The 24,927-nt window shown below is 42.8% G+C and overlaps 1 protein-coding gene across 12 annotated transcripts in view; it reads right to left on the bottom strand.

Moving 5' to 3' along the window:
- TANC1 (tetratricopeptide repeat, ankyrin repeat and coiled-coil containing 1) overlaps nucleotides 1–24,927 on the bottom strand; it is a 267,662-nt gene that overhangs the window by 66,222 nt on the left and 176,513 nt on the right. For 8 of the 12 annotated variants that reach the window (XM_032286481.1, XM_032286476.1, XM_032286480.1 and 5 more), the window contains 3 exons: nucleotides 16,702–16,832; nucleotides 15,416–15,602; nucleotides 2,094–2,357 (listed from right to left, as the gene is read on the bottom strand). In XM_032286481.1, coding sequence (XP_032142372.1) covers nucleotides 2,094–2,357; nucleotides 15,416–15,602; nucleotides 16,702–16,832 — 582 coding nt within the window. The remainder of the gene's footprint in view (nucleotides 1–2,093; nucleotides 2,358–15,415; nucleotides 15,603–16,701; nucleotides 16,833–24,927) is intronic. The other 4 variants (XM_032286479.1, XM_032286483.1, XM_032286487.1 and 1 more) reach the window with 3 other exon arrangements.

Below are 24,927 nucleotides of genomic sequence, written 5' to 3'. Positions count from 1 at the left end.
AAAGAGTGCTGCACAGAATCTATACAACCTGAACCTTAACTCTTCAATGGTACTTGAAAAATCTTGCCATTTCCTCTTAACTGAGGTTCAACTTTAGGGGCAGGAAGGGAGGCAATGAAGAATCTACCAGACTCCTAGCTTGTTAACAGATACCATGAAATAGGCCTTTGCTCACTTCCTTTCAAAATATTCATTTAGTTTAAAAAATATGCAGCACAGAAGAAACGAGCAAACCCATTAGGCCAGGTAGACTTTGCTCAAATCTAGAGGTAAAAACTCTCCCATTCCACAGGAGGTCTAGCTCAAGGGCACACACACAGAAGCTAATGAATGCGCACAGCAGAAATCAGAAAGCTCCGCTCTATAATCACGGCAGTCTCCTGGAAAAGCTCAGCTCACACCCACTGTCACTTCACATGGCAGGAGACCCATAAAAGAACATCAAGCAGAAAACAACCCCAAATGGGATGCTTTTAACACTGTTAAAATTAACACAGTAATGTTTCTTAATTTTATAATAGCTTGACTAAATTGAGCGCAAGTTCGCTATTTTTGTTGAAGTCAATAAAGTGATCAAGTTCTGGGGATAATACAAATGACCCATTCATCATAAATAGCTAAATTCTGTCTAAAGCGCCCTGAGTGCCACACACTGTGTTAAAGTGGTGGGACAGTGGTGAGAGGACAGGAAAGCTGTGGAAGGACCATCAGTCAACTTGTATAATGTTCTCTAGTATTTCTCTCTGGCAAACATGCCAAATCCCTCTTCTGGAACAAGACCATTTCACTTCCTTTGAAAGTGAATTAGAGTTGTGCCTCAGAACTTTTCCATTAGAGCCAATTATTTATCAGCTACTTCTGAGTTCCAGTATAAAAAACACCCCACAACCATCAGAGTGACCCACCGCATCCTGAAAGCAGAGTATAAATCACAGAGAAATCCTCTGATGCAGGGAAGGAGAATCTGGGTCCCTGCATTAGAATAGAAATGTTAAGTGCTACATTGATAACAAAGAATGACTGTATCAAGTTCCTCTTCTAAATTCAGTGCAGGGGCATGGAGTTAGAAACTGGAAACCTTAAAAACAGGCACCACAGCTCAGATGCAGAGAGCTCCTTTCCCCACCCATCTGGAGCTATAGTCATCCTTCACTAAGCACTGGAGATCAGTTCCAGGACCCCTTGAGGATACTGAAATCCTCAGATGCTCAAGTTCCTTATATAAAATGGTGTAATATTTGCACATAACCTACAAACATCCTCCTATATCCTTTAAATCATCTTTAGATTATTTGTAATACCTTGTATTAGGTATCATACATCATTGTATTATGTAAATAATTGTAAGACTAGATTTTCAAATTCTTATTTTATCAATTTTTTCCCTGGGTATTTCTGCTCCGTGGCTGGATGAATCCGCAGATGTGGAAAGGCAGATACAGGGGACGGACGGTACTCTCCTTGCCTGACATACATCCACCAACCAGTTCGACTACTGACAGTTGCCAGCCTTTGTGCTCTCTTCTTTGTTCCAGCTGCTGCATCGTGGAAAAGCATGTCTGTCTCAAATATTTTCATTTCCTTGATTGAGAGCTCTTTCTTCCACTGCTTACATTTTAAGTTCTGAGCTCCATTTTAACTAAATTATACAGAAATTTGGCCCTCTTGCCTGTACAATGGGCCTCCACTACACAAAAATAAGTTTGTAATGGTAAGAAGTTCCTTGACTGATATTAACAAACTCACTCAACAATTCCCATTTACCAGGATGTAATAAACAGTCATGAATTTTCTAAAGGTTAAAATAACACAAACCAAGAGGAGAGTTTTTATACTTTCTTCTTTTATAAAAGAGCCTGATAGTCCAAACCATTGACTTAAAAGAATTCCAGAGCAGAAGGATCACTTAAAGAGCATTAAGTCCAGCCTTCTTGTGTTTACAGATTAGCAAACTGAGGCTTAGAAAAGGCAAGTGCCTGACGTGGGGCCACGAAGCCAGCTTGTGTTTGGAATGTCTTCCCATGTGAAGACAGTGAACACAGGGCACCTCAGTCTCCCCGAGATAATACTTCCAGGGAGAGGTGTGGCCTTACCTGCAACTGAGTTGGGCCGTGGCATTATTAGTGAGCTGGAGCCCTGAGAGTAAGGGACCGGGCCATCTCCAGCTGAGGATTCTGCTTTGGGCAGCGTGCTCTCTGCTGAGGCGGTGGTCTCCTCTTCTGCCACTGGGGAGCAGTTATCTGCCCTGCGGTCATGAAGCACACCTTTCTGAACCCCTAATCTTAGGCTTCCGTCTTTATTCCATTCCAAACTGGAGCCACTCCGGTCATCATTTTCGGATGAACTTGTAATCGTGGCTGAAATGAGAGACCAAAATACTTTGAGGGAGGCCAGGCACAGCTAGGGCTGAAGAGTTAAAACATGCCCACTGCCCTCCCTAGGATCAATGGAAAGTTTTCCGGTCCACACAGATTTTTATCAAAGTATGTTCCATACAATGTATTTTGGTAAATTAGAAGAATGTGGCTAACCAGGGGAAATAAGCTGCTAAATCACTCTACAGAGAAGAGGAGAGAGGGAGAAACTCTGACAGGAAGATAATGAAAAAAACTGTCTAAAATGTATCAGAGTTAAATCTATGTAACCTGGAAATAACAGTATCCTCTCTTTTTAACAAAGATTACTCACAAAAGAATTCATGTCTCATTAAATTCCTTTGAACCTTTAAATATACTTTCCCTCATTGTTGGGTATGAGGGAGCGGGAATGAATAACAGAATGGTTAATGCAGAGACATACAGGAGAAAATCTTTAGAAACAAAAACACAATTATAAAGTCAAGCAGACAATCTGACCCTTAGACTTAAAGTTTATAATATCTGTTCAAGATGATCCAGAGAGACTGACTTACTATTCCTTCAGCAGCATGAAATGAAAAACCTTCCTGTATCCAGCGCAGGTGAAGCACTAGCATGGGAAGGTATACTATCACTGCAGAATTCACATTTAATCTCCAAGAGAAAAAAAAAAAACAGCAGAGAAAAAAGATAGGAAAAAACCTTTTGTAAACATCTCAGCAAAAGAGCAGAAAAAACATGGTCAAAGAGAGAAGCAATACTAACCCTACATAGCTTCTACAAAGAGCCACTTCTAATTTAAAGATGCTGAGCCATACAGGATCCCCTTGCAACCACAGGTCATTACCTGGGCCAGTCACAGCGCCCCACTGTTAGAACTAATTCTGGCTGCATCCTTGAGAACAGGGGCCACATCCACCGATGTCTCTTTCCCTACCTGTATTCCAGTCGCCTAGGCCCTCAACTGCAAGCCTGTTAAATGGGAGTGTGCAGGGCCAAAGTGCATTCAGAACCCAGCTCCTGGCTCAGGCCTCTTTAGCCACATACCAAGATGATATACACTTTTATCAGAAAGCTGGTGAATTAGCTCAGTGTCAGTTATTTAGGATCAAAGAGTCTGAAGGGGTTTAGCTTTGCTTATATTCTTTACAGTTTAGAAGACAAAACTATTTCCTTGCTGTGGCCACAGGACATCCTATCACAATTCTAAGACTGTCTTTACTGCTCCTACTGCTGCGGCATGGACTCAGCACCCTCTCTGGCTGTGTCCCTATTTTTAAAAAATCCCACATAAGTGCCGAAGCCTTCCCTAGAGTATCCATGGCAATCTTTTCCTTTTCTGAACAGCATAGCACATGGTAAGTGCTCAATAAATGCTTGCTAATTGAATGAATGAGTAAATGAATAAACTTCAATTCCATTTGTGGTCAGAGACACCACACTTGATCTCACTTATCAGTACAGGATCTGATTTTGGGTGCCCATCGTTATGACTCCCAGCATTTGCCAGTGTTCCATAGCAGTATTCAACCACACCCCCATCTTCTTTGGAATCAATCACAGGCTTCCGTGTGTTTTTAAATGGACCATTTATATGAACATAGGCACAGCAAATATGACTCTTTCTATCATAAAAATGCCAGTAGTGGTGTTGACAGCAGAAGCTAGCATTTACTGAAGTTTACTATACACTAGGAAGTGTGCTAATGTTTTTCAGGAATGGTCTAATTTATTGGTAAGTCTATTGCTTATTAATAGTAACCCTGTTAATAAGCTGAAAGTATAAAAACGCAGGCAGTCCCGTAGCACAGACTGCGGTGTTACAAACCTTCACATTTAAATCCAGTGTTTACAACTCAAAATGCTTTTCTAAGACATATTGGAATAACTTAGGTTTCCAGGCTACTCCAACATCCAAGTGACAAGAAGAGCTCCAGACTAGGAAGATAGGGGATATGTTTGGTTTTATTATTGTGGCTGTTACATTTGAGAGCACACATTTGTAAGTTGAACAAGCAAACCAAAAGTCAAAGTGCTCTCCCTAAGTACCAAGCACGTCTGAATCAAACCCCAAAGATCTGAGTCCTAACTAGGACCTCAAGTAGTGGGAACAGGGACTTAGCTCACTTCCTGTTACAGGTGACAGCATTGCCATCAGGACCTCAGGGACCCACGGCTCCACTGAGGATGGCTGGGAAGGCCAGGTCAGAGCTCCCGATGGCAGGACAGGCAGAAGGTGCAGCTCTCACTGGCAGGCATGTGCCCCACACGGTGCCCAGCGTCTGACAGGGGAAACACTCAGGTCCTGGCAGGGAGAGGACGGAAAAGGGGTGGGGGAGGAAGGGCCTAGCTGCAGGAGCAGTCACTGGGAAGAGAAGTCCCAGATGGGGTAACCATTTGGAAATGAATGTATTGTAAGGTCAGTGTTTATAAGAAGGAGACTAGTGAGAAGGAAGAGGCAGCCCTTCTGCTGCCCTCACAAGTTCCTGTAAGAGAGGCATTCCTGGTTCACATGTCCCACAGTTCTCAGAGGCAGGGAGGCTGGGAAATCTGAAGCCACTCCATGAACACTCCTTCCTGGGATTCAATACCAGATGTAGCCTACACAGCTGGAAGCCCAGACACTCTCATCTTGGCTCAGCTCTGCCTGAGCATTGAAGCAGATCCAGCCGAGCAGATAAAGGCCAAATCAGTCTGGCTTCCCTGCACAACCTAAGTGCCACACCAAACATGGCAACCCTGGAGAACTCAAGAAAGAGAAAGCTGGTTCTTCCAATAAATGACAGACTGCTCAAAAACATCTTTCTTCCCTGATTATAGAAATACAAACTCCTAATGAGGTTAACCCAGTCCGTCGCTCTCAAAAATGCGCATGCGAACACACACACAACCAGGGTAAAATATTAACTGTGATGACTTTTTAAAAAAATCTCTAAAAAGCACTATTTGACATTTCCCAGAGGCTAGCTAATCTTTATAGTTGCTTAACAATTTAAAAATTCTAGCATTTTGTTCTTTGGACTAGTATAGATAGCAGCTTTTGTCAACTACAGCTTGCTATTATCACCCATATTGGGTCTCAGTGCCCTTGCAACATGGAGCATTCTGAAAATGAGCGACTTATCAGGCCTCAAGTTTTATAAAGCTGTCAGGTTAGGCTGCACCTCACAATTTAGTGTTAAATTAGGTTTGTACTGCTTATTGATTCACATGCATTACATCTGATTCTCCATGTAGTTTGAAAATTCCTTTTAGTACCAAGGACAGTGTCTTATCTTCCTTTGTACTAGTGTACAGGGGTAGAATACTTCCAAAACACTTTTTCTGTGTAATATGGGATTTCACTATGCTGCCCAGGCTGGTCTTGAACTCCTGGCCCCAATTAGTCCTCCTTCATTAGCCTCCCAGGTAGCTGGGACTACACGCTTAGGAATATTCAAGAATGCTTTCTTCCCCACACAACTGAAGAAAAACAAGGTAGCACTTAAAAAGCAAACATTTCTTAACTTCTTCCTTTTTTTTTTTTTTTTTGGGACGGAGTTTCACTCGTTACCCAGGCTGGAGTGCAATGGCGCGATCTCGACTCACCGCAACCTCCGCCTCCTGGGTTCAGGCAATTCTCCTGCCTCAGCCTCCTGAGTAGCTGGGATTACAGGCACGCGCCACCATGCCCAGCTAATTTTTTGTATTTTTAGTAGAGACGGGGTTTCACCGTGTTGACCAGGATGGTCTCGATCTCTTGACCTCGTGATCCACCCGCCTCGGCCTCCCAGGTAGCTGGGACTACAAGCACCACGCCCGGCTAATTTTTTATATTTTTTGTAGAGACAGGGTTTCACCATGTTGCCCACTGAAGTCAAGTGATCCACCTGCCTTGGCCTCCTCAAGTGCTGGGATCCAACTTTTCTTTACCCCTTGCCTTCTGAAGGTTCTATGTTGAATGGATACTTAAAATAGAATCAGCAAAAGAAAAATAACATCAGTGTAGGTCCAGGACCCTGTAGGTAGTCTGGTGGGATCCAAATCAAGTCACAGGCTTAAAAGAATACCAAGAAGAAAGCTAACTTGACTACAGCATTAGCCCAGAATTGTTTAGGAACTAAGGGCCAGCGATGCCTAACACATGCCACAAACAACTCATCAGGCCCTTCTCTTTGAGCCATGGAGAAGAGGTGAAAAGAGCAAGGCGCTTGCTGCAACCCTGGCTCCTCCCCCTTAGGGAGTCCACAAGGCGGTATGCTTCTCCAGACCCAGGACCATTTTGGGCACTGGACATTTTAGTCTTTATAGACACCACCCTCCATATTTGTTTTCTCTCTCTTCACTGGCTACCAGGAAACTTAGCAGTATAGCTTTTGCCCACTTATAAGAACAATGAATACATTCTTATGAACATGACTCCTGAATGCATCTTTTCTCTTGCCCTTCCTATTTCATACATTACCCAACTCATACCTTCATGGAAAAAGAAAAATCTTGGTTTATTACATGTCTGTTTTGGGCATTTCAAATTCACTGGTGAGGAATTAAGTAATGATCCTTAGGAAATCACAATAGTGACTAAGATGAATGTTGGAATACTGCTTACTATGTACCAGGCATCATTCTAAGTTCCTATCATACTTCAACTGACTCTCATTTAATAGCCCTATGGACAGGAAAGCCCCAGAATGTCCTAAGTCCCATGTATCCCAGAATAGTGCTCCACACTTTTTTTTTTTTTTTGGGGGGGGGTTGGTTTCAAGACAGGGTCTCACTGTGTTGCCCAGGCTAGAGTACAGTAGTGTAATCACGGTTCACTGCAGCCTCAATCTCACAGGCTCAAATGATCTTCCCACCTCAGCCTCCCGAGTAGCTGGGACCACAGACATGCACTACCACCCACCATGGCTAATTTTTATGTTTTTACTTTTTTTGTAGAAACAAAATCTCCCCGTGCTGCCCAGGCTGGTTTTGTACTCCTGGGCTCAAGCGATCCTCCCACCTCAGCCTCACATGGTGATGGTGTGACAGGCATGACCCCCCGCACCTGGTCTCTCTATATTGCTCTGATCATGCCATACTATTAAGACAAGACTTGGCGCACACATCCTAAACACATGTATTATAAATTATGTACATATACTACTTTATTATAATAGAAAATACACATTTTGAGAAGATAAAAAAATCAGAAATGCAAATTTTCTTCCAGAACATTATAGACTGTCTTGCATTCCCCATTTTCAAGATGAGGGCTCTGTAAAGAGAGTGATTTGTCCTTCCCTGGGTTGCAGAGAAAATTAGACAAGAGGGCATATGTCAAGTGCCTCAGGCATCAAGAATGCTCAGGAATGTTTCCCTCCCCACACAGCTGAAGAAAAGTAGCACTTAAAAAGCGAACATTTTTTAACCTCTATACTCAGCTTAGTGGTCGACAGGAAGATTTTCAAGTTAAAACACTGGACCAATGAATTAAAGATCAAACAAGAAAGGAACATAATGGCTGCTCACAAAAGTGGGTGGAAGGAAGAAGTGAATAGAAAAGGAAAAGGCAATTACCCTCCCATGACTAACAACTTTCCAAATTAGGTTTCACTGCCACAGAGGAACTCAGATCAGGAAAAGATCAGAGACAAGTCAAGACAGCAAGCACACAAGTCCCTAGGCATCTTGACTGACAGGTGGCACCCCTCTCTCGTGTACGCACACCTCATACCCAACAGGCATTCGGGCTGCCAGGCCACATTTTGGATTTTCCCAAGTGACTACGGGAAAGCCTACAAAATGAAACTGGCCTGCCTTAAACCTTTCTGGCCAGAAATGCCAGACTGTACTTTTCTCTCCACTCCTACCTAGACCCACCCATCTACAAACTAACCAACCACAGAGAACAAAGTCCCTGGCTCACCTGCAGCCACAGCTTTTAACCTGAGAGGTCTAGTGAAGGCACTTAAGCCACCTTGCCTGGAATGCCAACAGGGTGTACCAGGTGGGGCAATCCCGTTCCTGCACGGTAACCTTCAGCTCCAGGGGACTTCTGGCTTCTCCTTCTGCAACTGTCCAGCCCCATCCAATGCGCCACAGGGCCCTGCTCCCTCTCTGGCCTTGCGCTGGGAGCCCTGTGTGCTGGCTTGTGACAGCCAGATCTCTGTACCAAATCTCTAGCTCAGTGCTCACCTGTGTTGCGCAAGGCATGCTCTGCTATGACATGCAGTGAGACCAGGGACCTGAGCCATGCATTCCCCACTGCATTCATCAGGCCCTTTGATTGTGGAAACATCTAAAGGAATAGCTCAGAGCAGGTGGTGCTGGAGGGAGAGGATGGGACCCACCACACTGCCCAACTGAGTCTGACACAGTGAAGAACAATCTCCAGAGACAAGCCTAAGAATTTAAGTAACATGACATTTTCCAGAAGAAGCACAATGTTTTCGTAAAGTCTCACATAACCTGTGTACTGAATGCACAAACACTGGAGCTTCTCACACAGTCTAATGACCCTTTTCCAGACTTTGGAAAAGAGGTCTATCAGTGGTATCATTATGTAACCACAGCATACATCTTCCATCAGAGGTGTCAATCACTGTCATGTCTTAAACTCTTATCAGTAACTGGTAACTTACTGGGACTCTCCACAGAAGACTATTCTGTAGTCCCACGGGTGGACAAGTTTTGACAATAGATGCTGTGCCTTATCATTATTGTCCCAGTACTGAACATGTTTGCTCCTAGTATATAGCAGGCGCCAATAAATGCTTGCCACACCAATAGAACAGCCTGAAGACTCCAACCACAGTCTGAATAAAAGTACAGCAGGCTGTTTGCTGACTCAAATCATTGCCAAGAATTTCTTTCCCACATTAAGCATATTACCAAATTATATACATAAAGAAAAATTCTTCTCTTCACCCAAGAGATTTAAAAAAAGGCTTCTATAATTAAGGATGATTTTAAAAATTGCAGGCAATGTAGCAAAATGAATATTAACCTAGACTTGAAACAGTCTAAATAGTTATTACCAAATCAATTTCAAAGCATTTCAATTTAGTAGTGAGCAGGGTGATACAGGTGGTAACAAAGCAGCATTAGCATAAAATCAAAAGGGCAAGATTTACAACAAGTCAAAAAGGAAAATAAAGTACAATTAATTCATCTTTGTGTGCCTCTGCATCTGATTATATCCCTTGGGACACAAAGTCCAGGAAATAAAAGGTCTAAAGCTACCACTGGAATCACTTTCGTTTTATAAGCCTAGCAGGAGGTAGGAGAGAGTCAAAGGAAGATAAAAGTCAGCCGCGATCTTTTTTTTTTTTAACATCCTAAGCAACCGGGCAGAAAAATAAATATTATCAAACTCTGGCAAGCACCAGCAGGATACTAACCAGGTGTCTAATATTTTACTGCAAGCTATTTCTGCAGGAGAAGTATTTCTACGAAGGCATTCCCCTGTCTAAATGCATACCTGCCTCCCTGCTTCAAACCAAGCAAGAAGAAAACAAATGTAAGCATGAGGAAAGCAAAGGCAAGGCTGTCAGAAGAGCTCCAATTCTGAGCACTTAATCACCCAGAAAGCCACCTAGCCTGGTGGAATGTGGTGCTCATGCCTGCCAGCTCAGGTGCTGAGAGTCGGGCAGCTAGATGACATACCTGCTCTGTGTGGCAGACACACCCTGTTGGGAAGAAGTAGGCACCATTCCCTCAGGGTCCCCTCCCTTCATGGAACTGTCCTAGCACCACTTCTCCAAAGGAGGCAGATTCAGGACACTACAAAAACTCTGGAGATTACACATCTCATCAGGTAAAGACAAATAAAAAAGGAAAATGGAGAGGGTGATTGACGTAACGGTCCCTCCCTCAGCCAGAACAAGTCCTTCCTTCTCCTCTGCACATCTATCATTAATGGATAGAAAGGATTTCTTTTTATTTTCATAAATTGTTGCTGCTCATCCAGCCTGTATCCTCTTTCTTCCTAAATGCAGAAATAGCCTATTTTTTTTGAAACTAATACACACACTTAAAAGTTTATGATATATACATAAACAAAAATTAAATATCATATTTATCTCAAAGCACTTTAAAACCCATTATTTTCGGTGATGCTTTGTTTGACAATAAGATTGGTTTTCACATATTCTAATTAAAACACATACTTTATATTTATTTCTAAACTGGGATTAATACAGCTTACATTTGTAACAGCTGAAAGCAAGTCATATTCAAAGGAGTGCCACTAAGAAAAAATGTTTTCTCAGACAAGGAGGAAACACCTTTAAAAGCATACTTTGTAGAGTTTCCTTTCAGCTGCGTTTCACATTGAGAAAATCTTCATATTGCAAATTTGAAAATCAGACACTGATTTCTAGGTAATGCCAATGATTTTAACATGTAAAGAGTAAGGAACTTCACTTAAAAAAATAAAAAAGACAACCACAGGGAATTCTGTTAATCCCATCCAGCTTAGACAGTATTTCAACATGACAGAATTATTATATTTCTAAAGACATTTATGTCAGAAGAACTTGGACCTCCTGAAAGAGGATAAAGTGGGACTCCCCTCTGGATAACATCATATAGTTGAAACAGGGGGTGGAAGGGGTCTACTAAGCCCGGCCTCCAGAGAGGAAGACTGGAAGGGGCCCAATAAATTCTTCTACTGGTCACTAGCCTGTCCTTTCTCCTCCTAAGCAGTGGAAACAGAACACAGGCAGGGCATCCTGATGAAAACACATACTTTATATTTCTTTCTAAACTGGGTTCCTGGGCATGTGGGAACACAAGCTTACTGTCTCTGCATCTGCTGGGCAAAAATATTTAGGTTAAATATAACCAACACGATGGAAATCTGCTTAAAGAGTAGAGAGGTCCAGGAATTTTAAAGGACGGGTTAGCACTATCTGAAATTTCCCCCAACTGCCCTGAATAGACCATGTGGATACTTTACATGGAAGCCTGCTTTGAGCCTCCTGCTGCCCGAAGCTCGCAAGGCCTCGGCAGCTGTGTGCACTTTGCACCAGTCCACCCCCAAAGCCTTTGCAATTCCAACCCCAGAGATACTGGCTGACAAGCATTAAACTATGTAAAATGGAAAATTAAATGGAAAGCCTCTTCCCGCCTTCTCCAGGTGCTATGTAACTGGGAGCATGGATCCTTATCAGCCTGTTTTACAACCCACTGCTAGGTCTTTCAAAGCAGGAGGCCATCTCATCTTCATCTCTGTCCAGTAAGGTCATGGTGCTCTTGAATACTTTACTCTGTGAAACACTGATGATGCCCAAAAGCTGCCATTCCCAGGCTACACCTTCTAACAGGCACGTTCTTCAGATGGAAACAGGCACACCCCTACTCCAGCAATCACAGAACCACGACTGAGTCATGGATACTTGCTCTGTGAAGAGGCAGTGGAACCTGCACACCCTGAATTGATTTAAGAGGAAGCTCTTCTCCCTTTATGTCCCCACCACTCCTGCCTCTTCAAAGACCTGTGGCTACAGTCTTCCTGGAGAGGAAATTCTTGTGAATTTTCCTTCTCCTCCCTACCACACCTCCAGTGTGCCCTTGGCAACAGGTTCTAATTCTGCAGGTCATGGAAGGAGAGAGAATAGAGGACGTTGTCAACAGCAGTGCCTCCCTCTCATCCCTGTACAGTCCTTGCATTCTGCAGAAGAACAGAGTGGGAGGCAAGGTCTCCAGAGACGGGGTCTTCTGGATGAGAAGGACTTACCGGCCGCCTCCTAATTCCTTCTGCTTTCACCTCCAATTGCTACATTTCATGCTCAGCCAAGTTAAGGGAACATGTTGGCTTGAGCAGAGGAAAAATGCAGCTTCAGTATCATGAAATGAACTACTCTGTCATCAAGGCAGAGCTTACAACACAGACATTGAAAGGTCTGACAAAGCCCACGTGGAATGGGGATCCTGCATGGCTTGTTTATAAACTGAATGTTCCCTCCCCCAATGCAACTTGACAGTGGTAACACTTCTCTTTTCTTAATTTCTCATTTCCAACACCATGCCAGGAACCTAGTAGATACCTGGAATAATGAGAACTCTGTTTATATCTGGAGACAAAATTAAATAACAAAAAATATACTGAAGGGGAATACTGAGGCATTATGGGGAGCATACAAGAAGGGGTCTACATCCTGGCCAACATGGTGAAACCCTGTCTCTACTAAAAACACAAAAATTATCTGGGTGTGGTGGCATGTGCCTTAGTCCCAGCTACTCGGGAGGCTGAGGCAGAAGAAATGCTTGAACCTGGGAGGCAGAGGTTGCAGTGAGCCAAGATTGCGCCACTGCACTCCAGCCTGGTGCCTGGCGACAGAGCAAGACTCTGTCACCAAAAAAAAAAAAAAAAAGAAGGGGTCTAATCAGTCAGCTACGGGGTGGGACTGTATTAGATTAAATATTAAGAACCTCTTGGCTGGATGAGTGGCTCATGCCTGTAATCCCAGAACTTTGGGAGGCTGAGGCAGGTGGATCACAAGGTCAAGAGATCATGACCATCCTGGCCAACATGGTGAAACCCCGTATCTACTAAAAATACAAAAATTAGCTGGGCATGGTGGTGTGTGCCTATAAACCCAACTACTTGGAAGGCTGAGGCAGGAGAATCACTTGAACCCGGGAGGCAGAGGTTGCAGTGAGCCAAGACTGCACTCCAGCCTGGTGACAGAGTAAGACTCTGTCAAGAAAGAAAGAAAGAAAAAAAAGAAGAACGAACCTCCTGCAGTACAACACAAAAAATCAAACCAGTACCATTTCTTTCCTGCTTAGAATACTTTAAAAATTGTGGCACTGTATCTCAATGAGAGAGAAAGAGCAATAAATGAATGGATGGCTCTCAATTATTAAAAGTTTCAGCCAGGCACAGCGGCTCATGCCTGTAATCACAGTACTTTGGGAGGCCTAGGTGGGAGGATTGCTTGAGGCCCTGAATTTGAGACCAGCCTGGGCAACATAGTGAGATATGTTTAAAAAAAAAATTTTAATGAGCTAAGTGTGGTGGCACATGCCTATAGTCCCAACTACTCGGGAGCCTGAGGTGGGAGGATTGCATTAGCCCAGGAGTTTGGCTGCAATGAGCTACAACTGCACCACTACACTACAGCCTGGGCAACAAAGCAAAACCCTGTCTCAAGAAAAGTTTGTAATAAAGCAAAAAAAAAAAAAAAAAAATTTGGTTATAATCAGAGGCACGTAATGTCAAAGTCCAGGATGTACAAAAGAAAACGTGCTGCACTGGCCACATCCTTGAAAATAAATTATCTGCAGGAGATAAAATTTCAGAAGAACCAAGAATAGTGTGAAGAAAGTCATCTTGTTTTCTCAGAATAAATACCAAAGATCTATCTATGGTGGACAGCTCAGAAGAGACAGGGCATAAGAACAGAAGTAATGTTGGGAAAAATTAGCTAAACTAGACTAAACAGCAGCTGAGGAAGCGGGGTAAGATGAGAATGAGGAATTAACAGAATAAGCTCACTGGAAGGCCTTCAAGCTGAGTGAAAGGAATTTAAATTTGCTACACAAAACTCAGCCCACCATTTATATGAAATGTCCAGAATAAGCTACAGAGACAGAAAGTATTAACATATCACTGGTTGACCAAGACTGGGGAGCTTGGGATAGGAAATAGAGTGTGCCTTCTAATAATGGTCACAGGGTTTCTTTTGGGGATAATGAAAATGTTCTACAATCAGATAGTGGTGATGGTGATAGTTGCACAACTTTTTAAATATATTAAAAACCATACAATGGTTCAAATGAGTGAATATTGTGGTATGTGAATTTCATCTTAATAAAGCAATGAAGACAAAATAAAACAAAAATACACTAAAGATTCTGATTCAGCTGAAAATTATTGCAAGAAGCTGCTTTCCTTAAGCTGAGGGGCCCCTCACCAAACTACAGTGAGGTCTACACCAGAGAGCCCACAACACAACCCCAGGAATCTCACAGACCTTCTGGGGCAATCTCCAAAGTGCAAACTGGATGAACCTGCTGCCTGTTTTTCCAAATTACACTTAGAAGAAATCACAGGTGACTAAAGAAAATAAGGATTTCAAATGTGGTTCATTCCATTTGATTACATATTAATGTGGAAGTGGCATTCAGTCCACAATAAAACATAAACGATCCCTCAAAGATATGTGCATAACTCAGCAAAGGGGGAGTTAAATCTTTCAGAAGAGCTCTACTGTGAAACTGCAATATAATCTTGGAAGAGAGGAAGGCCTGAACAAACCCTCCAGCGGTCTCCCCATCTGTTATCTGAAAGGTACCTAGCTAGACACCTGAGTTACACACAGACACTGGAGCCCACCTACAGAAACATAAATGCAATCTGTCTGGGATGGATGTAAAAATAAGGACTCTTAAATTCCATAGATGATTCTAATACACACCTGGGACTGAAAACTACTGTATTAATCAAAATCTTAATTTTCTATAGAAAGAAAAGGTGCAAAAAGGTAAATTAAATGTTGCTCAAGTCACCTGGCAAATTGGCCTAAATGTCAGGACTGGAACCCATGTCTCCTGACCCCCAAACTTCAGGACAACCATGTTTACTGTGTGGGTGTGGAGGCTCAGGGAGGTTATCCTTAGAAAATGCTGGCCTCAAAAGGCAGAAAATCCTGTAATTAAAAAACTACAGAACATACCCCTGAGCTATCATCAGGGAAATAAGTGACCTTGAGATTGGGCTAATATGACGTCCTAATATGCAGGAATTTCACGGCTCTGCCATGTGCCCCAGTGGGACCTGATGTGCAACAAATGGAACTTATTATGGAGGAGCAAAGATTTTTGTAATTTCACAGACCAGATCTTATCTGGAATTCCTTTTTTTAAACAAATAAGCTGAGTGTTATAAAGTAAACATCAAGGAATATTAAAAGCCAATGCTTCATTCTCTCAGTTCCACATGGAACCAGTGCTGCCCGCAAAGAGCAAAGCAGGCCCTGGCAGACTGACCTTCACAGACCATGCTAAAACCCTCTGAGGAAGTGCCTGGTGAATGCTCTGGTTGACGAGCTTCGAGCCATTACATTACCGAGCAGTGTGCTTCTTACCTATAATTCCACTGTCCTTGCTTTCCAGGGTGGAACTAGGGCTGCTAATGGTCTCACAGGGACTTTTGTTGGCTGCCGTCTTGCTGACACAGCTATTCAAGGTTGAGCAGGGGCTATCGGTGCTAGGAGATGCGGTGCTGCTTGTTAGTGTGGAGCAAGGACTGATGCCTTGGCTCAGAGCTGTGCACTGCAAGACGAACGGAAGGAGGAGTTAGCACGGCTTACACAGGATGCTTTGACACATGCTTTTGTTTTTGACACTAAAACAATAAAACTAAGAACAGGAAAACGGAAGTTTTTAAAAAAAATCTAAAGAGATATGTGTGTATAGATATGGATACATGGAGCTGTATCTATATAAATGTATATGTGGTCTTCCCAATTTTAAGGGAGAAATACCTTTCTTCTCTTCCCCTCCTTTGTGATTTTCCGTTTTATTAAAAGGTCAGTCTTAACAATAATTTAGTGAGAATGCACATTTGTAAAACAGAAATGGCAAACAGGCAGACTTCCTTTCATTTGAAGTCTGCAGAAGACAAATGGGTTATTTGACCTCTGTACAGAAAACCTGGGAAATCTTTTTTTATAATGTTTCACGAGCACAGTGACCTGATTCAATTCCTAAAGATTTATGGGCTCTGCAATCAGGGGATGGAGACTGGTGACCACTGCGGTCTCAATCAACACATGACACCCTCCCTTGCAGAGCAGAGACCTTCACCAGGGGTAGAGGCTCCATTCTGCATTGCTATTCAGACGCACACATCACATCTGGGAAGTGGCAGGGTGCATGCTGCTGCTCCCTTGGAGGGAGAAGTGCTCTCCTGACAGATGAACCATTTGATCTCATCTTATTTTGTCTCTGCCTCATCTCCTATAAATTTTTTCCTCACCCCAGTGAACCTCCAAAATCTCAACAGCTAAAAAAGCACAGGAAAGCATATACCAAAGCAACCAGATGAGAAGAATGTGCTATAAAGGTAAAAGTACTGGTATCATTATGAAGGAATTCTTTTAGCCTCCTTAATTCACGTAGTCATTATTCTCTGGGTGGTGACTGGAAGGTTAAAGTGGACATTTTCTTATGTTCTGCTTCTTTCTGCTTTTCCCCACCTCCCCACTACAAAAACCCAGAACCACACTGTTGAAATAAATTTCAGTACACAACAGCCCAGAACTCATTTAACTGAACAACGACTTCCCCACTCAAGGAAAGGGAGAAGATGGTTATTGCTCCATTCATCCTCTGAAGAGGTATGCAATGTAGTATCTTCCTCGGGCATTACCATGGTTTCATTTTTGTCTTCAATGGTTATGTGTGTGGCACTTGGGATCCCTTCTCCCAGTAAAAATCCCAGCCTTGTCAACAGTTCTTGAGCTGCCGGTGAACAGCTCGGTTCATTATCGGCCTTTGCTTCTGGAACAAAGAAAGAAAACAATGAAGATGGCCCCCTGGGGAGCTTCAGTATGCATCTGGATGAGTTCACACTACAGCTGCTTGTCTGGCGATTTTGTGCGTTTTTATAAAATTCGCACAAAGTTTGACAATGCGGCCTGTCCTGTAGCAATACATTCTAATTAAGGGACTGTGACAGGTTAAGGAAACAGTAAAACAAAAACTCCAAGTGCAAAGGGTGAATCAAAAAAGCCCAGTGTTATCTGACGGCAATTCCTAATTCCATGTCATGTGAAAACGGGTACTTCAGACACTCGCTTGTGTAAGAAAAGGCCCGTCCTTCGTGTTACCCTTATAGAGTGCAGGGTGGCTAACGCCCACTGGAGGTTGAAATAAAGCAAAAACCCTAGGGGCATGCTGGTAGAGACCCAGGCTATTAAGGGTAAAACTGAAATCCAAGCTCTCATTAAACAAGACAGGGGCAAGACAGTGGAAACTTTGATGGAAAACTTGCTGTGCACATCCCACAATAGAAGTCAAAACCCGGATTTCGACTTGACGGTCAATCATGGAGAATCCACACTGAAACAAAGATTTAAAATCACAGTGAAACCTGTCCCAGGAGACAAGACCCAGTATCACACTGTTGTCCATGTAAAGATGTAGAAAAATCAAGCTATATTCTCAGAATGCTGCACAGCAATGCTGGGAAAGCCCAGTTTTCTCGGGTTCTCCTTGAGGTTGGTCATCTGGCTTTTTGTACTTAAGAGAATTTTATGGTTGGATTTAAATGTTGAGCTGTAGGTTAACCCTGTACCTAAAAAGCCCAAAGGCACTTAATTATGGCCAAGAAATAAAACGATATCCACATCCTTCTAACACTTCTCACCTTCTAATATCAGTTTGCATCAGGGGATGAAAAATGTACAAAGCAAGTTGCTTACAGAAGTTAGAACTTAACAACAAGTAACCTATGACATAGTCATTCAATATTTTGCTCTTGTTTATTAATTGTCTAGGTACCTAGACTCACATGAAACTATTCTGCTTAGATGTAAAAATCTGCAGATAATGGGTAAAGGTCTTAGAAAAAATAAAATGAGGAAACAACACAGTGATGTTGCCACTGAGCTACAATAGCATCAATAAAGTTCAATGCTCACTTTGCCTTTTGTAAGGAACCACAAAAATCAAAATAAGCAAAGCTTTTGCAAAGGCCCTCTGTCTTATTCTCACTCACATATCAGTTTTCCAAGTCATGCACCCAGGATAGCAGCTACAAGGAAAACTACACTGGCAGCATCTTCAAGAAAGGAAAAGTGTCCCACCCCTTGCTTGCTCGCAAAAGCTCCTAATGTTTGGGGTAGGAAGAATGGTTTGCCAGCTTGGATGTTTTTTACTTGCTCTGGAAAAGTACAGGTGTACAGAAACCAAGGCTTGACTGTTTGGGGTTAAAGGAGCCCTGATGCTTCTGGTTCATGTGAACCAAACAAGAAGGGCAATGGCTCCAAGCCAACACAGGGAAAGGGAGCCACCCGAGGGTGGGTCAACCACATGCCAATGCCGCTCTACAGGAGGTCCCTTCCTACCTCAAAGCATATTTTGATTCTCAAAGTAGCTGGGCATTTGGGAAAGGAGGGCGGGGACCAAACCAGATCAGCACACCCAGGCACACCCAAGGGCTGAGGCCCTCAGAACAGGATGGCACCGCCCTCCCTCCGCCCCTGCCCCAGGCCCAAGAAGGGCAGCTGCTTTATCTCAGGTGGCAGCTGGGCTGGAGGGAGGGAACAGGGCGCAGATGGAAAGGGGAAGAAGTGGGTGAGGGGGCAGCTCTTAGCCGTTTCTCCACTCCACACCCCGCTTCCCTTTCGAAACAATCTCCACACTGCTCCCGATTGTGATTATGCCCCAGAACATCTAGCTTCTGGTTCAACCTGAAACACTCTGGGGAGAGAGCCAGAAACGACTCCCAGTTGGCAGCTGCTGTGTAGGCACAGAGAGCAGCTGCACAAACTTGGCTCCACAGAATTCACCTCGACAACAAACAGGGCCACGCCTGCGGCTCACTTGGGACTGGCAGGAGGACCCTGATCCTGTGTAGGTCCTTCGTGCAGCGGGAGGATTGCAACACCCCAGCACAGTCGCTGCTGCTGCCGCCCCCACACTGTACCTACAGATATTCCAGGTTCTCAAGTGTGTCATTATTTTAAAATTCAGAAACAACTCACCGTCCAACCCACTTCAGTTAAGTTAGGGAGCAGTTGAATTGAAAAAGGACACCCAGGCCAGGTACGGTGGCTCACGCCTGTAATCCCAGCACTTTGGGAAGCTGAAGCAGGTAGATCACCTGAGGTCAGAAATTCGAGAGCGGCCTGGCCAACCTGGCAAAACCCCGTCTCTACTAAAAATATAAAAATTAGCTGTGTGTGGTGGCAGGCACTTGTAATCCCAGCTACTCGGGAGGCTGAGGCAAGATAATTGCTTGAACCCAGGAGGTAGATGCTGCAGTGAGCTGAGATTGTACCACTGCACTCCAGCCTTGGCAACAGAGTAAGGCTGTCTCAAAAACAAAACAAAACAAAAAAAGGAAAAGGGACACCCAAATTCATGATTAACTGTTCCCTTAACTGTATGAACTGGACTTTGTTGATATCCAAGTTCTAAACCCTCACCCAGTGTTGAGATGAACAAACAGACATTATTTACTTCATGTTTATATCCATTAAGGCATTGCAATTTTATTTCCTCCAAAGGCTTCCTGTCTTTTCATATTCTGTCTTCTAAAATGTCATCCCAGTGATCTTCCCCTTAAAAAGTCCCCTTCAGTATGAATTCCTTAATCCACATGAAACTGTCTGAATCTCTCCCTCCCTAATGCACAGAGCCCTCTCTCACTGAACTTCTCACTCTGGCAGAAGGATCCCTGGGAGAAGTGTCACTGAGCCATCTTGGGAGAGATGAGTTGCTTAGGAACTCACATGGATACACTGTGAAATAGAAATACATTTCTACTTGCATACTGTTCACTAAATATTGAGATCAGAACAGCCAGGTGGTTCTAAGCTAGTTACTACAAAAGCACCTCCAAGTCAAATTCAAATGGACTACTCTAAATAGCAAGTCTATTTTCATTTATGTAGTTAATAGTAAGTCACTTATCAATAATGGGTGTACATTACCCAATACCAGTGGGATAAAGGCTGGAGAGAAGACTTCACTTTACATTTCACAGATTTAAATATCCAAAGACTGTATGATGGCCATATTTGGAGTTGAGAGAATAATTGGCATCACATGCCCTAGGAATTCATTAAACAAGTGGAAAGCGAATATTCCTCCCCATAGCACATCCATGGAACCCTCAGTATCACACAACATGAAAGGCTTACTGCATGGAGAAAGGTAACGGGAAGTCCTTGAATCACTTCCTGCCTGCCTCTATTCAGCTGCTCACCCCCTGGTGGACTATACTTGGGGGCACAGATGCTAAGGGGCATTCCACAAACTGACCAGCTCCCCAACTACTGCCATCATAACTTCAAACCATCAGTGCCCTTTCAGTCATCTTCCCATCGTCTCCACTGTCTGGGAAGCCAGGGTGTTCTCAGTGCTAACCACCATCCAGATCCTTTCAGGGACTGAATTTTTCTCAAGTGTACTTTCTTAGTGAGGGAAGTGGCTGTACCCACTTCCTACAGGTTGTGGCTCAAAACAAATGTGTGTGAGAAACAGCTTATAAACCACAAGATGCTATAGAATTGGTCACTATCTCTACCAACTTAAACACCAAGAGCCCACACTTCCTTGCTATTATTTTCTGGTTTTATAAGTTCATATTCTATTTTCAAGTGTGCTTATATGTCTTACATAGCTTTCCGGTCCTAATTTTTCTGCTTCAAACATGTTTTTGTAAACTCACTATTCCGTAACAATCACCCTCCTTTTTCTGCTTACCAAATCATCCCAATTTGGCCTGCACCTTACTGCTTTCATTTTCCATTCCAATCATTCCCTCTTCTTAAAGCCAGTGGGGGACTGCAGGTCCCTAGTGATGACCAAGTATCATTCCATAGAGAAGAGTCTCTCCTCCACTCTTGTCCTCCCCTCAGACTCTAAAGAACACCGAGTATTGTTGACGACATTCATCAGTTCACTATCTATGTGACCTTGAACAACTGACTTAATTCCAAGTGTCCAAGATAGCACTTGTGAATCAAGTCTGCTAAATGAGACAGGCCCTTGGTTTGACATTAATCCTCTGCCTCTATCTATCCATGACCTGCTTCTTCCTTAACCTCCTGCCTTCTGTGACTCCTACTTCAATTATTTTCCCTGTTTCTGCCTGCTCCTTCTCAGCCATCAATTCCCAGACTCCTTAGATTTCCAAAAACAGTATTTAAAAAGGAACAGAGCAGATGCCATGGCTCATACCTGTAATCCCAGCATTTTGGGAGGCTGAGTTGGATGGACTACCTGAGGTCAGTAGTTCAAGACCAGCCTGGCCAACATGGAGAAATCCTGTCTCGGCACTCCAGCCTAGGTGACAGAGCAAGACTCCATCTCAAAAACATAAAAATAAAAAGGAACACCTATCCATGGGCCTGCTTTGTTTCTGTCAATAATTTGTTGTTTCCGGTCTGCAATACTAAAACATAGTTATCATGCAGCTACCTTCAAAATTTTCATGTCATCCACTCCATATTGAGAATGTCACCAAACTTACTATTTCTGTCAAACTGCCTCCTGAATTAGCCTTTTATTCTTCAGCATCCACCACTCAACTCAAAGTCTCATCCTGTTAAGTCTAGAGGACTATCAGAGTTCAGATCAATGTCCTCACTTCTGTTTTCTCCCTCTCTTTTCCTTCCTCTAAAGCCAGAAGGTTCTTAAACTTCTTGGTCTCAAGATTCACTCTTAAAAACTGGGGACTGCAAAGAGCTTTGGCTTATGAGGGTTATGTCTATTGATATTTATCATACCAGAAATTAAAACTAAGAATTTTTAAATTGTTAATTCATTTTAAGGTCATAAAATTTCAAGTTAATGATTAATATTTTAATTAAAAAACTAATTTTTAATTTTTATGGGTACATAGGTAAAAAGCTGTACTTTCGATTTTAAAGATTAGTTAAGAAGAATGGCATTGTTTTTATAATTTTACAAACTTTAATGTCCAATTTAATAGAAGACAGCTGGATTTGCCTAACTGCTTCTGTGTTCAATCTGTGGGGATAAGTATTTTTGGTTCAAGCATGTGAAGAACTGCAGCCTCAGACAGATATGTAACTGGGAAAGAGAGGAATCTTTTCAGTTAATTATAGATATTCTTCTCTGACACCTAGCCGAAGCTTGACAATCAGCAACTCCCTTTTTTTTTTTTTTTTTTTTTTTGGAGACGGGTCTCACTATGTTGCCCAGGTTGTTTACAAATTCCTGGGGCTCAAGCAATCCTCTTGCCTCAGCCTCCTAAAGTGCTGGGATCATAGGTGTGAGCTACTGCACCCAGCCAACAAACAGCAATTCTTTAAAGGTAAGTTCCACTGTTGACGCAATCTGCATCAATTAATTTTTTGTACTGCTAAAGTAAGATCCAGTGGTCTGTTTTACACTTTAAATGGATCTTTTACCCATGCAAGATTGTGTAACATTATGCATTGGGTCATTTGGAAAATAATGGTTTTGCAGATCTTGAAAATGTTGACAAGTTTTATCACATAATATTAAAGCATCACATTACCAGAGATCTCAACTGAAAAGTCTTGGGAAACCATCAAACTCAATGTGACAGATGTAAAATTTCTCAGAAAACCTAATTTTCATTTGAAAGGTCAAGTTTTATCATTGGCAACTAATCCTGTCAGTTTTTTTTTTTTTTTTTTTTTTTTAAATCTAAGTGCCAGGCTAATTTCATTCCTTTTAAAGAAAAAGTGTACCAAATACCTACTTCAGAATAACTATGGTTTATCAGTCATTCTTTCAAATAAAAACTACGTTCCATTTTATAAGTAGTGAGTTCAGCTTGCAATTCAATCACACAAGTGCTGTCTGGAGACAACCATCAGACTTCAGAGCATGCAGAAAGGCTTTGCATAGACTTCCCATTTCATCACACAGAATATTAAAAGGATGGGTCTTCAAGGGTCAAGATTTAATAACATTACTTTTCATGCTTCGTCAAGGACATTCTTCAGTGAATTATTTGTGATGCCAGCACGTGGCAGTGACGAACACCAGGACTGCCAGTGTAGCCAGTGCCTTGACACATACTAAGGTATCAGATGCTTTACTGACAATTGCTTTTGCAGGATCAGTGCGAAATGTCAACACAAGGGAAATGTAAATATCTTTTCAGTGTTATTATAAAAGGGTTTTGGATTACTATAAAAAGAGTTTTCACATCACAAACCCCTGAAAGTGTCTCGGGGACACCTAGAAGTCCACAGCCTCCACTTTCAGAACTCCTGAATTAAGTCTGTAATTGTGTTAAATGAAATCCACAGCTGCACACAACTCTCATCCTAGTAACTGATCTTCCATCTTTATCTGCTTTATTTCTTAGGGGTAAAAGAGGGGTCTATCCTCACTAATTCCATTTCCTTATCACATACTTGTAACCTCAATTCATAGACTTTCACAAGTCTCCTGAAACAGCCCTGTTAAGCACAGTAACTTTTCTTTTTCCTTTTTTTTTTGTCGTACGCCTTCTCTTTTGATTTTCCTATAGACCTACAGCCTTGCAAGTACTGCCCTGCAAGGGAGAAAGTGGCAATTGTCGTAAGTGACACACAGAGGGAAAAATCTAGGATTCCCAGAATACTGTGGTCTTGTGGGGTCTTTTCCTGTCCCTCTAGCTGGTGCTCCTTGTACCTTAGTCCCAGCTCACAAATGAAATACCAGTTTCTCAGCCCTTTTTGTCAATGACCTGGTTCCCTAATCTAACTTGCCTAGTCTCACAGCATTACCCCCAAGCAAACGGCTGACCAGTTTATAACCTGAGTTCTTTCTTGAGACCCAGTTTGATCTTCCAGCTGGTGGCTGGACACTTGCCAAGATGTTCCATCAGCACTTCAAAGTCTACCTGCCTGAACTGAACTCAAACCAAACAGAGAGTTCCCACTCCTCCAGTGTCCCTTAATATGGTCTCAAAGGCATGGAGTTGTTGTCTCTGTCTCTTCCAGTTCCCAGGTACTTGTGATTCCTCGAGAATCTTCCAATCACCACCTCTTCTTCCCTGAACCTGATCTAATTTGAGACTTTATCATCTTACTTAACTACTGAAACCATTTTTCAATTGTTCTGAACCCTAGTCTCTTTCCAGACCTACTCCATCCTACTCTGCTGCCATAGTCTGAATGTCTGTGTCTCATGAATGGGATTAGTGTCCTTATAAAAGAGGGAGCTTGTCTGTCCCTCCACTATGTAAGGTTACAGCAAAAAGACAGCTGGCTGTCTATGAACCAGCAAGTAGGCCTTTGCCAGACCACAAATCTGCAGAGTACCTTGATCCTAGATTTTCCACCTCCACAACTCTAAGAAATAAATTACTGTTGTTTATAAACCACTCAGTTTATGGTATTTTTGTTAAGAGTAGCCCGAACTGACTGAGACAACACGTAAATCTTAAGGCACAGCTCCAATGAAGTCTTTCTGTGCTCATAATCTCCAGCTGCTGGCCGGGTGCGGTGGCTCACGCCTGCAATCCTAACACTTTGGGAGGCTGAGGTGGGTGGACCACTTGAGGTCCGAAGTTTGTGACCAGTCTGGCCAACATGGTGAAACCCCCATTTCTACTAAAAATACAAAAATTTGCCAGGTGCGGTGGTGGGTGCCTATAATGCCAGTTACTTGGGAGGCTGAGGCAGGAGAATCACTTGAACCCAGGAAGTGGAGGTTGCAATGAGCTGAGACTGTGCCATTGTACTCCAGTCTAGGCAACAAGAATGAAATCCGAGAAAGAAAAAGAAAAAGAAAAAAAGAGAAGAGAAGAGAAAAGAAAAGAGAAAATAAAAGAAAGGAAGAAGGAAAGAAGGGAGGGAAGGAAGGAAGGAAGGAAGGAAGGAAGGAAGGAAGGAAGGAAGGGAGGGAGGGAGGGAGGGAGGGAGGGAGGGAGGGAGGG

The sequence above is a fragment of the Sapajus apella genome, unplaced genomic scaffold (genome assembly GCF_009761245.1).
Source record: "Sapajus apella isolate SASKATOON/1434 unplaced genomic scaffold, GSC_monkey_1.0 scaffold18, whole genome shotgun sequence".
NCBI lineage: Eukaryota > Metazoa > Chordata > Mammalia > Primates > Cebidae > Sapajus > Sapajus apella.
This window is presented reverse-complemented; position numbering and strand designations above follow the sequence as displayed.